This window comes from Cyanistes caeruleus, chromosome 20 (genome assembly GCF_971803275.1).
Source record: "Cyanistes caeruleus chromosome 20, bCyaCae1.hap1.1, whole genome shotgun sequence".
Taxonomy (NCBI): Eukaryota; Metazoa; Chordata; class Aves; order Passeriformes; family Paridae; genus Cyanistes; species Cyanistes caeruleus.
This window is the reverse complement of record NC_141720.1, coordinates 945,853-959,377: the sequence shown is the minus strand read 5'-3', so window position 1 is coordinate 959,377 and position 13,525 is coordinate 945,853. Positions and strand designations below refer to the sequence as shown.

Below are 13,525 nucleotides of genomic sequence, written 5' to 3'. Positions count from 1 at the left end.
ACTGTTTTCCTCCACTCTGGTTTCTGGCCTCTTCCCTCGTTGCTGTGTGAGGGCACGGGGTGTGTGAGTCCCTCCATCACTGCCCCACTGACCCCATACCTGGCCTAAACCCTGTAATTCCACCAGGCTTTATCCCTGTTGCTAACCTGATCAGGTAATTAAGTAAGCTCAGAGTGCAAGAAAGCAGATTAATTAGGTGCAGTGTTGGGGTGATACTTGAAACTGTGAGCAGTGATTGACAGCGCAGCTCTTTTCCATGGGAAATGGGAATTTCGTGTTCTCAAGGGCGGTGTAGGGGGAGTTCTCAGGAACCTGTGAGCGCAGGTGAAGGCAGCTTGGTGAAAATAACTGTGCACACACCAAATACACCAGGGCCTGTGTGAGCCCGGGGGACTGCTCCACTTCCAGTGATCGGATTAATAAACTCTATCCTGCTGTACAAATCGTGTGTGAGTTTTGTTTTTATCTCCTTGCTGTGTGCTGTTACCCTGGGTGTCCCTGGGCAGGTGTGGCAGGGCTGAGGCTGCACTCACACCTGGCAAACTGAGCTGCTGTGACAGTGGCCACGGCAGACTCGGATCCTGGGCAGCTCAGAGCTCTCTGAGCCCTCAGGAGCCACTGCTGCTCCGTTTGGTTTCTGTTTGTTTGAGTGTGAGGTGTTTCTGTCCGTGAACTGAGAACCAAGAGAGGTGTGGGACTGCCTGGGGAAGGGGTGGGATGGAGCAGAGCCAGGAATGGGGCTGCCCAAATGCAGGGATATGGCCCAAAGCTGCCCCATTCACCAGCAAAGCCTGGCCTGGGACCATCCAGGCTCTCCTCCTGGGTCCCTGGTGTGAATCTATTCTGGTTTTAATCACAGTGTCTGGAGGTTGGTACATGGAATCCCAGGAAGGGACATTAAAGCCCATCCTGTCACACCCCCTGCCATGGCAGGGACACCTTCCACTATCCCAGGGTGCTCCAAGCCCTGTCCAGCCTGACCTTGGACACTTCCAGGGATCCAGGGACAGCCATCCTGGCCTTATATCCTGTAGGTCCAAAGCCTTTATATTAAATCAGCTTTCTAGTCTTGTTTCACACTGGGCCAGGCTGGATGGAGCTTGGAGCAGCCTGGGATAGTGGGAGGTGTAAAGATCATCAATTCCAGGGGTGAAATTGATGATCTTTAAGGTCCCTTCCCTTATGTGATTCTGTTTGATGACTGCACTGATGTCAGGAGATGAACAATGTGAGTCTTAAACCCACAGTGAAAGTGGGCACTCCCTTAGCCTTCTTGTTTTCCACAAAATGTCACAAAAATATGGCATTAATGGTTTATCTGCAGGCACTGTACTCCTCAGAACCCACAGGGAGTACAAGAGGGGCTTAAATCTCACTTGACTTCTGTGAAAATGACACTTCACTATCATCAGGGCCAAAGAAAGAAACACTGATACAAAAATTCAGACTATTCTGATGTGGAACAGTCATTGTGGGACACCCGTGTTGTTTCCAGCACTCTCAAAACCCTGTTTTGACTTTTGCCATCCAGATCCTGTAAGTAAGAGGCTCTTGATTCAGTAGATAACTCTTCCACTCATAAAATCAGGGATGAGGTGTGCCAGGACGTGGTGCACAGGAGAGTTCTGAACTGCAAACCCTTCCCTGTGGGCACTCCCTGCCTCTGCTGGGAATGTTTTGGGGTTGCAGGATTAACTGTGAGGTCTTGAGCCTGAGAACTGTTCAGTGTGTTCCTATCCCCGTGAGTCACTTCACACCTCTCCCCTCTCATTGTGGCTGAGCAGATCCACCCCAGCTGCTGCTGCTGCTGCTGAGAGACGGCTCTGGGTGGCTCAAAACAGAGGAAAAACAAACAGCAAGAGACACAGCAGGAGGCAGGGACACAGGGAATCATCCCAAACTGGAGTGGATTTAGGCAGGGACACAGGGACTCATCCCAAACTGGAGTGGATGAAGGCAGGGACACAGGGACTCATCCCAAACTGGTGTTGGATGAAAGCAGGGACACAGGGACTCATCCCAAACTGGAGTGGATGAAGGCAGGGACACAGGGACTCATCCCAAACTGGTGTTGGATGGTTTGCACTTACCACTTTAAATTTCCTTGGGAGACTGTCCATGACTGCTGTTTTTTAAATATTTTTCCTTTTGGCTGTGGAAGAAGAATGAATGTGAAACACTTGGCAGTATCCTTTTTAAAAGGAAATAAGCTTTTACTTGGTCATTATAATCTCTAAATTTTTAAGTGCATTGGGCCTCTAATTTAACTTGGAGCTGGTGCCTGGAATTATTCCATTTTTCCTTCCCCTAAGGCCAGGCCAGGAGCCTCGTCCCCAGAGGATGGAGCTGTCCCATGGAGGTGTCACTCACACACTTCTTTTCCTACCTCAGGCTCTCTAAGTTTAGATCAGCTCTGATGAAGGCCTCCGAGTGCAGCACTTCCAAAATATCTTCCTGGCATTCTTTTTTTAACCATAAACTAATTCAGCAGTTTTAACTGTCAGAAAAATGCCAGCCTAAAACTCTGCAGATCGAGTGGGCTTTCCTATGTGACCTGAGACAGAGACTTGGACAAATGCTGTGTACTGGGTCAGGAGCTATTTTCAGCTGCTGGACCGACTATTGCATTAACTGTAACTTTGTTATTCCCTTTGGAAAGTGCTTTGGGAAGGAAAGCTGTCGGGTAACCTCTGCCTTACCTCTGGTGGTGCTCATTGGGCTTTGTGCCACCATGAATCTTGCTCCTGTTTGTGCCAGAGCTGAGCTCTGCAGCAGGGTCAGACATCCTCTCCCCTGGACAGATGAGCCTGGTGCTCTGTCACAACATTGGGAGAGTGAGGGGAATGCCTTCCTCATTACAGGTAATGGGATCATGCTTAAACAACACGGGCAATAATCAGGCTGTGCTCGGCTAATTGATCCAGAATACCAATTAATCCACTCAAGTGGCTCAAAGGTGCCCCAGAAAGGCTGGGCTAATGGTGCCACTACACAAATAGGATCCAACTCCTCCTGTGTCTGCCAAATGTACATTAAAGTTCACCCCATGGGAGGGGAAAGTCCTTGAATTGAAAATGGTTTGGGGCTGGGCAGATATTTTGGAAAATGTCCTGTGCCTGCTGTGTTGAGTTCTGCCCTGGGTGTCACCTTCTGACACGAAACAGGAGCTTTGTCTGACCCAATGGGTCTGCTTTTATTTTCTTCAATATTTTTGAATATACTTCTCTCCTGGGGACAGCAGCTTTGCTCTAAACCAGCTTAACTGAACACAAAAATATTGGGGAACCTTGGTTTACTTTGTCCAGCCTGGGAATGGGGCCTCACCAGAGGACAAAGGAGATCTCTGCCAAGTAAAAAGGAAATTTACCCCTTTCTGTTGTGCCCCAGGACAAAGCACAATGGCTTTAAACTGAAGGAGGATACATTTAGTTAGATCTTGGGCAGGAATTGTTCCCTGGCAGGGTGGGCAGTGCCTGGCACAGGGTGCCCAGAGCAGCTGGGGCTGCCCCTGGATCCCTGGCAGTGCCCAAGGCCAGGCTGGATGGGATTTGGATCACCCTGGGACACTGGGAGGTGTCCCTGCCATGGCAGGGGTGGGATGGGATGGGCTTCAAGATCTCTCCCAGCCCAAACCAGTCTAAAATTTCTGGCATTTGATCTCTGTCTCTCCCCATCACATGTCCGGGTCAAATCCATGTGGGTGCCAAATGCCAGAAATATTTGATTTTCTGTGAAATTAGTGAGCTAACCTGGCTCACCAGGGAGCAGAGCCTGTGGGAGGTACCTGAGAGGAGAGCTCAGCAATTTCCTGCAGCTCCAGACTGAGCACTGCAGTTCAGCTCAGGTGACAGGCAATAACTTCCTAAGCTCTTTTAACTTCATTACTTTGATCCATTTGACCATTCTAAGGCCAAAAGCATAATTCCCAAGAGACCTTTTGCTATATTGAAACTGATCTCTTTTATGAGAACAGTCACTAAAGACCCAGCTTGGCTATTACATTGTTTTTATTGCATTAAAATAAATCAACAATGGATTAATACTCAGCATTTGTCAAAATGCTGCAGCAGGACTGGATGCTCAGATCAGACATCCTCTAAGAGACCTGGAATGTCTCATGGTGCTGCTCTTCAGTGTCATTGAGGGTTCAGAGTGCAGAAGAATGGTGCTGTGAGCTGATGTGCTGCTGTAATTCACTGGGCTTTTAATCAGGTTAAGGCTGTAAGAGAGGTGTGTTTTAAACACCCGGCCTGGGAAAGTCTCACTGCCCTGAGGAGATGCAAAACCAAGGACAGAGCCTTGAGCAGGTGTTTGGGTACTGTTGCTGTGTGCCCAAACTGCTGGTATCCTGCAGGATAGGCATGGCAAAAGTAAAAAAGACAAAAAAAAACCCACAAAAAAAAGAAGAAAAATATAGTTTATGATGTCCCATTAGTGCTTTGGGGTCAGCATCTCCTCTCAGCCTGCTCAGAGGCAATCAGACTGTGCTGTGTGCCTTTCCTGAGGAGAGAATTGTGGAATCCCAGACTGGTTTGGGGTGGAAGAGACCTTAAATCCCATCCAGAGCCACCCCTGCCATGGCAGGGACATCTCCCACTGTCCCAGGCTGCTCCAGCCCTGTCCAGCCTGGCCTTGGGCACTGCCAGGGATCCAGGAGAATCCACAGCACACGGATAACCCAGGGTACTCTGATGGCCACTGTTCTCTAATTGCTGTTTCCTCCCTGTGAAGGGTGGCAGGGGAGGCTCTGCCAGCCCTAAAGGAGATGTTCTGTACAGGATGTTTCTCTACAGGAGGGATCACAAAGCAGGATCCCTCTCCTGGATGAACCCTGGATGTCTCCCTAACCAGCTCCAGGGCAGTTTCTGCAGGTTTAGAGTGTTCAAGACAGGTGAAAATCTGAAGCAAAATAAAACAAGAGCTTCTCACTCTCCCACCTTTTCCCTGCTGCTCTCCTCCTGGGGAGGAGCTGGTTTATGGAGCATCTCTTACCCAAACCATGCTGCCTTAGCTTCAGCCACAGTTTAGCAATGGCCAAGGCACAAGGTGAACTGTTTCCAGCCAGCTTGGCCCTGCTGAAAGATGGGCACAGGAACAAGTGGCTGTGCACAGAGACTGTTCTGTGCTCTGCAGCCCTGGTGAGCCAGCCAGGGGCTGTGCCAGCTCCTGCTCACGTGGGGTTTGTCACTGCCTGCCCTAGAAATCCTCTGTGCTTCCAGAGCTCTTACAGCCCAGCAATCGCTGAGGCTGCTCCCTTTGCCTGTTCAGACCTTGCATTTGGTGGGGAAGGGGCAGAGAGGGAGGTTTAGGAAAGAGATCAGCCACAGAAGTTTGTTACCCAAAATGAGCAATATGCCAAGCACATCAGGCTCTGCACAGGGGCAGAGACACAGCTCTTGTGAGGCTCTGGGTGCTGCCAAGGCTGCGATATTTTGGCAGTGCTGAGCTGAGTGCTGTGCTGGGTTCTGTGCTGTGCTGGGAGGACACTGTGGAGGGCACGGATGGTTCTGTGCAGTGAGCAGGAGCAGCCCATGGGGTTGGGTCAGTGCTGGTTTAACACACTGTCCTCTCCCAGCTTGGAGGGGAAATTTTCCAGGGATGTGGAGTCCTGAGTGCACCTGCCTGGAAAGGAGAGCTGGGAGCTGCAGGGTGGCAAAGTCAGCAGCAGAGACCACGCTGGGGATGTTGCTGCTGCTCTGGCTCAGATTTGGGCTCCAACAGGAGCTCTGGGATGTGAGCAGAGGAGGGGTGGTGTACCTAAAATACCCTGCCAGGAGGAGAAACCTTTCTTGAGCCTCAAGTTGGAACAGGATTTGCCAATGTGCCAGTCTGCCTCTTTGCTGGGCTCCTAATTGGAGTTTCCTGCTGCAGAGGGTGTTGGGGACAGCAGCACCTCAGCTGGGCCCTGGGGAAGAGGGGCTGCAGCATCCCCACTGCTGAAAGTGCTGTGGTTTGTGTCTGCCCTATATGGCAGGCTGTGCTAATCCCAGAAATCTGCCCTCAGGATTGCTCCAAAATAGCCCAAACCCTCCTTCCTGCAATCCTCTTACCATCTGGGAAGAGAGATAATTTCTCCCAGCCTGATTTAGTTTGTTTAGTTCCAAAGGCAGCCTCAACCTTGTGGATTTTCTGTGTGCATATGTTACCCTTTTGCCTGGAATAACTGTCTAAGCACGTGTTTGGATTTGAATATCCAACCAAAGGCAGACCCTAGTGCTGGCAGACTGAAATTTGTGATGGAGAACGGTGTTAAATTTTAAAAGAAAGTCATTAACTCCCAGGCCAACCAGCTGAATGGGCAGTTTGCTGGAGACTCCAACAAAACTGCAGGTTAAGGTCAGTCCTGGGGCTGGAATGTGAGGAGGGAAGTTAGAAAGAGTTGATTCTGTGCTGTTGAGAGCCAGGAGAGAACAGGGCTGTTGCAGGACCACCATCTCTTCCCAGCTTACAATTTAATTTGTACCTTCCCAGACTGGATCTGTGCTCCCTTGGGACATTTATATACTGGTTTGGATCTGGGTTTGTAGCACAATCAGAGGCTCCTGGCAGCGGGATCACAGGCTGGACGTTGCTGGAGAGGATCCTGTCCCTGCGTGGGAGCCATGGAGCAGCAGCTGGGAGCACCGGGGCTCACGCGTGAGTGCTCCGCTGCTTCCCCCCGGCTTTGCAGCACTCTTCATTCCCCTGGGGGAGGATGGGTGGATGGATGATGGCTCTGTGGGTCGTGGGAGCTAGATCCTGGTGGCTGGAGGAGATGGGGGTCTGTATCTCCCCCGTGCCTCTTGTGGGGGGCTGGAGATGCCCAGCTCCGCCTGGGATCATGTTTGATCCCAGGGATCTCTGTGCTGCAGGATGGAGCAGGCTTGAACCTCCTGGGTTTGTGTGTTAGGAGTGATTTCTGCAGCCAGCCAGCCTCAAACCCTCTGGGAGACTGGTGGGGGGAATTTCATGGCCTGGGCGACCCACAGAGACTCTTTACTATAATTTATTTATTATTATTCTGAAAGCCCCGTCCCCCAGGACTCTTTCACCCAAAGCTGTGAGACTGCCTGCTTTAGCTGGAGAGACACAGCATTTATTACCGTCCTGTTTGCCTCTTAAAAGCCTTTTGCAATGAAGGCATGGAGAGAGGAGGCTTTGTGTGAGCCTGGGGAGCTCCTGGGAGACAGGGGGGAGTGTAAACACCTCTGTGTGCTGGGAGAGCTGCTGAGAGGAGCCACACAAAGCATGGGGTGCTGTGCCGTGCTGGGGACCAGGACACAGCAAGGCTGGGCAGGTACCACCTCTGCTCCCATTCCAGAGGGTCAGGATACCTGGGATTGTGGAGGGAATTGTTTGCTGCTTGCTCAGAAGGCTGCTTGGTGTTGTCTGTCCTGTGGGCTGAGCTGAGGTGCAGTGAAAAAGGCAATCCCAGATCGGTTTGGTTTTTCCCAGGGGCAAATAAAGCTTTAATTTTGTTGGGTGGCAGATGGAGATCACCGGGAATGTCAGCAAATGGATCCAGCTGAACAAATGAAGGAGAGTTTTTGATTATTCTGAAAGTGCTTTAGAAGTGACCCTGGATCCCTGAGCAGTGATCCTGTGTGCTGGTTCCTGCTTGTCCAGGACAGCTTTGGCATCATTTTCCTGTGTCTGTGGGGCTCTGGCATCAGCAGAGCTGCTGGGGCACGTGGCCAGGGACGGAGGGGGACCGTGGCAGGGCTGTTCCTCAACCCTCCTGTGCAGGAGGTGACAGCAGCACCAGCTGTGACCCCAGGGCCTCTCCATCTGCATTATAAACACATCCATGAGAGAGGGAGCTTGAGCCATTGTGAGGTTTCTCTGCAGACCCCAGGGCTGGGATGATGAGGCACCCCCAGACCCTCCCTGTGGGCAGGATGGGAGAATATCTTGGAATATTCTTCAACAAAATTGAATCAGGCATGGAACTGGATGGTCTTTAAGGTCTCTTCCAACCCAGACCATTCTGTGATTCTAGACCTTTCATGAACACCCAGTTCAGGGCAGCATCTCCAGGGTCCTGGACAGCTGCTTACAGATTAACAAAGCCCTGGCAGGACTGGTCATCTCTTTTAAATAAAGTGTGCTGAGCAGAGTCTCACTTGGTGTGTGGGTTGGGAAGGGCCACGGCTGCAGCTGGGGCTCCTGCCAGGGGTGAGTCCCTCTGAACCAGGGTCTGTCTCCTGCTGTGACACCCACTCGGGTCAGTTGCCATCGCTCCTCTCTCTGTGCTCACAGGGAGGGGCAAGGTGGAGACAAACCCCCTTGGCAGGTAAAAGAGGGGGTCCAGCAGAGCCTGTGGTGTCCCCGGTGTCCCTCTCTCATCTCCTGTTTTCCCTGGCAGGGACAGGGCAGCGTGCCCCGGTGCTGGAGCTCCTGCCAGCAGTGACCAGGGGGTCACACCGGGCTGGACAATCGGGGGGCCGGGGGCGAGCCCCGGGGTGCAGGAGGAGGATCAGCCGTGCCCGGGTGAAAGGGAAAGGTGAGCCGGGGGTGCGGGAGGGGCTCGGGGGCTGCGGGGCTCAGCCCTGGCCAGGGCAGTGTGGAGGGGGTGTGTGTCCAGCAGATCTTGTTCTTTATCATCCCGGAGAGTTCTGGGGCAGCCCAGCCTTTGGAGAGAGGCTTTAACCCCCCGAAAACCTTCTCCATCATTCCTCCACAGCCTGCGGAGCTGCTGCTCAGCTCTGGTGCCTCCGGTGAGGACCTCTCTGGGGTCTGCAGGGTGGGCACTGTCCCCTCCATGGCACTGTCCCCATGGCACTGTCCCCACCATGGCACTGTCCCCATGGCACTGTCCCCACCATGGCACTGTCCCCACCATTGCACTGTCCCCATGGCACTGTCCCCCACCATGGCACTGTCCCCATGGCACTGTCCCCACACCATGGCACTGTCCCCATGGCACTGTCCCCACCATGGCACTGTCCCCACCATTGCACTGTCCCCATGGCACTGTCCCCACACCATGGCACTGTCCCCATGGCCCTGTCCCCATGGCACTGTCCCCACCATGGCACTGTCCCCACCATGGCACTGTCCCCATGGCACTGTCCCCACCATGGCACTGTCCCCACCATGGCACTGTCCCCATGGCACTGTCCCCACCATGGCACTGTCCCCGCCATGGCACTGTCCCCATGGCACTGTCCCCATGGCACTGTCCCCATGGCACTGGGGAGCGCCCGGAGAGCTGAGCCTGGAAGGAATCGGGGCCGGGGAGCTGATCTGGGAAGGGATCAGAACAGGGCAGCAGCTCCTGGAAGGAATCGGGGCCGGGCAGCAGCTCCTGGAAGGGATCAGAGCCGGGCAGCAGCTCCTGGAAGGGATCAGAGCCGGGCAGCAGCTCCTGGAAGGGATCAGAACAGGGCAGCAGCTCCTGGAAGGGATCAGAACCAGGCAGCAGCTCCTGGAAGGGATCAGAGCCGGGCAGCAGCTCCTGGAAGGGATCAGAGCCGGGCAGCAGCTCCTGGAAGGGATCAGAGCCGGGCAGCAGCTCCTGGAAGGGATCAGAGCCGGGCAGCAGCTCCTGCCGCAGAGCGCCCTGAGCCCCAGCTCAGCCATGGGGTGGGAATCGCTCTCCAGGTGCCCCATGCCCGGCTCCTTCTGCCCCCGGGATGGACACGAGCTGGGGCAGGGCTGTGCCTCCTCTAGGGCAGAACCCAGATCTCCTTTTTGCTGCCTGGGGATCTTTCTGTGGCTGCCCCAGGTGGGCAGCGTGGGTTTGAGGGGCTCTGCGGGTTTGGATGAGAGCCCCGGGTGAATTTGGATGGCTGGTGGGTGTCCTGGCCACTGGTGGTGTGTGATGGCTGGGCAGCAGTGAGATGCTAACCCAGGAGCTGCATGTGGGCTCTCTCTCTGCCCTTCTGCATTTATTTTAATTTCTATTATCCTTTATTTAACAGAGAGAACCTGGACAAGACGTGCTGGGGCCTCTCTGCTGGGCTTGTTTCCCTCAGTTCTTGTTGGGGATGTATCAGGAGAGAAACCCAGGGGAAAAGCTTTCTCTGACCCTCTGCACTTGGGTTGAGGTGGGGAGATGGCAGCCCCTGGCATCTCCTAAGGCAGGACCGTCCCCAGACTGGCATCTCCCCAAATCACCCAGCACAAAGACTTCTCCTTCCCCTCTCCCCTCACTCCCTGTCTCTCATGCTTGGCTGCACCAGGGCAGTTTCCCCTCGTGCTGAAACATCTGCTGTGGCTGACAGCAGAGCAGGCAGTGGGTTTGCACAGCCTCAGAGATCTGCAGATAGCAGAGGGGTTCCCACCTTGTGCCCAAAGCCTGCAGTGGGAGGATGAACCCGGGGGACAGCATCTTCTCTTCAAACCAGTGCCAGAGCTGTCCTGACTCATCCCACCCTGCTCCTGTCTTTACTCTCTCACCTTGCACTGGTACAAATGCACACAGACACCATTTCCCCATTTCCACGTGCCCACACACACATCAGCTGCTCAGAGGTTGGACTTTTATTTATTTTTTTTTTGAGAGAAAAATGTGTTCTCTGAATTGTTTCAGGTTAAACAATCCCATCAGATATCGCCTCCCAGGCAAGCCCGAGCCCTTGGGTGTGTCTTTGGCAAAATGAGATGTTGGGTTTTAACTTGCAAGGTGTTTATATGTCTGTACATTATGTTTACTTGCCTGTAAATGATGTTTACTCACTTGTTTGTGGTGTTTTGTAAACTGGGGAAGAAGTGAAAATGGAATCTTTTGCTTTGGACTAAGGGGAGCATTGTAGCAGTGATGGTTTCAGCCCTTGGATTCTCCAGGGGTGTTGGGAAATGTTTTGTTTTGGGTTGATCCAGAACAGTTACATGATGAGAGACCTTTCATTGCCATCAAAATGTGCCCATCCCATTGAGGCTGGCAGGCTCAGATCCCAGGAAACCTTTTGGGAGGACATTCAGAGGGGAGGCAGCTCACCCTGCACCCCTTAACCATCACACCCAGCCCTGACAAACACCACGGGCTGAGCCTCCGCGTCAGTCTGAGCCTTGTGGGGCAATTTTTGGGCTGATGCAGAGCTGCCAGTGCATGGAAAAGCGAGGGAATGGGTGTGAGCAGGCTGGCAGAGCACTGGTGCTGCCCTGGGTCCCATGGGCACACCTTGGCTCTGCCAAGCTCTCCCTCCTGCACAGTTTCCAGTGCTGATCTCCAGCCTGAGCCTCTGTGAGCTGGGGTGGCTCTCCTCAGCTCCCTGCCTGGCTGGGAAGGCAGGATGTGTCTGGCCTCGCAGCTCAGGGATGGGAGAGTCCCTCAGCCTGTCCTCTCCTGTCCTCTCCTGTCCCCAGGCCAGCTGAAGCTGTCCATCGAGGTGCGGGGCCGGACGCTGGTGCTGCACGGTGAGTGTGTCCCTGGGGCACCCCAAACTCTGGGCTGCTGGGGGGGACAGCACCTCTCTGCTCTTCCTTGAATCCCTTCAGAGCTTCGTGGCTGCTGTTGGCAACAGCTCTGGTTAAGAGACCAAACTGAAATTTCCAGAGACCTTCATTTCAGGGTGAACACTGTGTTTGCACCCCTGTGGAGAATTTACCTGGGACTGCCCTGGCACTGCCCTGTCACATCCCTGTCACATCCCTGGCACATCCCTGGCACATCCCTGGCACATCCCTGGCACATCCCTGGCACTGCCCTGGCACATCCCTGGCACATCCCTGTCACATCCCTGGCACTGCCCTGGCACATCCCTGTCACATCCCTGGCACATCCCTGGCACATCCCTGGTACATCCCTGGCACATTCCTGTCACATTCCTGTCACATCCCTGGCACATCCCTGGCACATCCCTGGCACTGCCCTGTCACATCCCTGGCACATCCCTGGCACTGCCCTGTCACATCCCTGGCACATCCCTGGCACATCCCTGGCACATCCCTGGCACATCCCTGGCACTGCCCTGTCACATCCCTGTCACATCCCTGGCACGTCCCTGGCACATCCCTTGTCCCAGCAGCGTCAGGGCAGTGTCAGGATGTGGCTGCTGCTCTTTAACTGGATGATACATTTGTCTGCAGGGAAGGGAAAGCGAGGCTGGGGGAAGTCAGGCAGAGGAAATGCAATTTACCATGAGGATGCTGAACTGCATCCTCAGCCTCCCCCCCAGCCTGTATTTATAGCAGGGGTGTGTTAAAGGGAAAGTACAGCCAACCCTTGGCCCTGTCTGAGGGTGCCCAGAGGGTTCTGCCCCACCAGGAGGGATCACCCTGTGGGGCAGGGCAGTGTGGGGGTAGGAAGATGCCTTCCCTGATGTTTTGGGATGTGACCATTTCGTTTCCTTTCCAGTCATGGAAGCAAAAGGTCTGATGGGAACAGAGTGCCGTGCGTGTGACTCCTATGTGAAGGTGGGTTCTCCTAGGGCTTTGCTCAGGGAGCTTTGTGCTTTTTTGGGGAGAATTTTGTGGTTGGCTCCTCCAAGCTTGCTCTGTGCTGTCTGTCCCTTCCCCTTTTTTCTCCATCCTGCTCTGGAAGAGCATCCCCAGCATGCAGGGAGCTGAACAGCTCACGGGTTTTGTTGGCAGCGCCTGCAGGAGGTAGAAAAGGGGAGGACAGGACCCTGCTGAGGTCTGTGTCAACCTTGCATTGCCAGAACACGGCAGAGGGTGCCCAAAACCTGCTGGGGATGTTTGCTGGTGGCTCTGCTGCTGGGATGTTCACAGTGCAGGGAGCAGCTCCCCGCAGAGGGGTGAGACTCAGACCCCAGCTCCTCCATTCTTCTGCTCTTTTCCCTCCCTCCCTGCCCCAAGCAGTTTTGTAATGCAGAACCTGGCAGGCAGAAGGGTGAAGTGATCCCAGCCACCCGCTAGCTGGGCTCAGCAGGATCTGTGGGCTTCACCATCCGTACAAGTGCCTGTGCCAGTCTCCTGCCACAGCAGCTGGGGCCGTGCTCTGGGCATGTTAACACGCTTTGTTTTCCTCCCAAAGATGTCCATTGTGCCAGATGCTGACTGGAAGTGCAGGCAAAAGACGAAGACTGTGCCAGACAGCAAAAATCCCGTGTTCCACCAGCACTTTGTGTTGTGAGTATGGCAGAATCAGCTCTGGGCCATCCCTCAGCAGCTCACCCAGAGCAGTGGGGACCCCGTGCTGCTGTCCCAGGGCTCCCTCCCCACGCCAAGACCCCGTGTTTGCTTTTGCTTTGTGATCTCTAATAAACACTCAGCACGCCTGAGCAGCTCTGCTGCTGAGATGAGGAGTGACAGACATTATTCTGCTGGTTTTTGTAGCTGAAGTGCCCTGAACTTTTGGGCAGAGCTCTGCAGAGCTGTCAGCACACACAGCATGGCAGTGCTGCTCCTGCATGCTCAGACTTTCTTGCTGGGCAGGAGTTGGACAAACACACTCCTGTTCTTAGACCTGGCACCTGCAGTAGAGTGAATGAGGAAGGTAAAAGGGTTTCCTACAGCTCCAGCATGTCTCTGCATGGGAAAGGAGCTGCATGACTTAGTGTTTGGGTAGAGTTTGTCACTGCTGGTGACAGAGGCTGGGCCAGCCCTCTGACCTGTGCAGCGTTTGATTTGGCACAGGGTG

The 13,525-nt window shown here is 54.0% G+C and overlaps 1 protein-coding gene across 1 annotated transcript in view; it reads left to right on the top strand.

The window, feature by feature from the left end:
• Positions 1-6,217: 6,217 nt before the first annotated feature.
• Positions 6,218-13,525, top strand: part of RGS3 (regulator of G protein signaling 3) — a 59,968-nt gene continuing 52,660 nt past the window's right edge. Inside the window, exons 1-6 of the mRNA XM_086857908.1 lie at positions 6,218-6,336; positions 6,472-6,636; positions 8,345-8,482; positions 11,290-11,340; positions 12,281-12,339; positions 12,920-13,014. Coding sequence (XP_086714034.1) covers positions 6,603-6,636; positions 8,345-8,482; positions 11,290-11,340; positions 12,281-12,339; positions 12,920-13,014 — 377 coding nt within the window. The 5' untranslated portion in view covers positions 6,218-6,336; positions 6,472-6,602. The remainder of the gene's footprint in view (positions 6,337-6,471; positions 6,637-8,344; positions 8,483-11,289; positions 11,341-12,280; positions 12,340-12,919; positions 13,015-13,525) is intronic.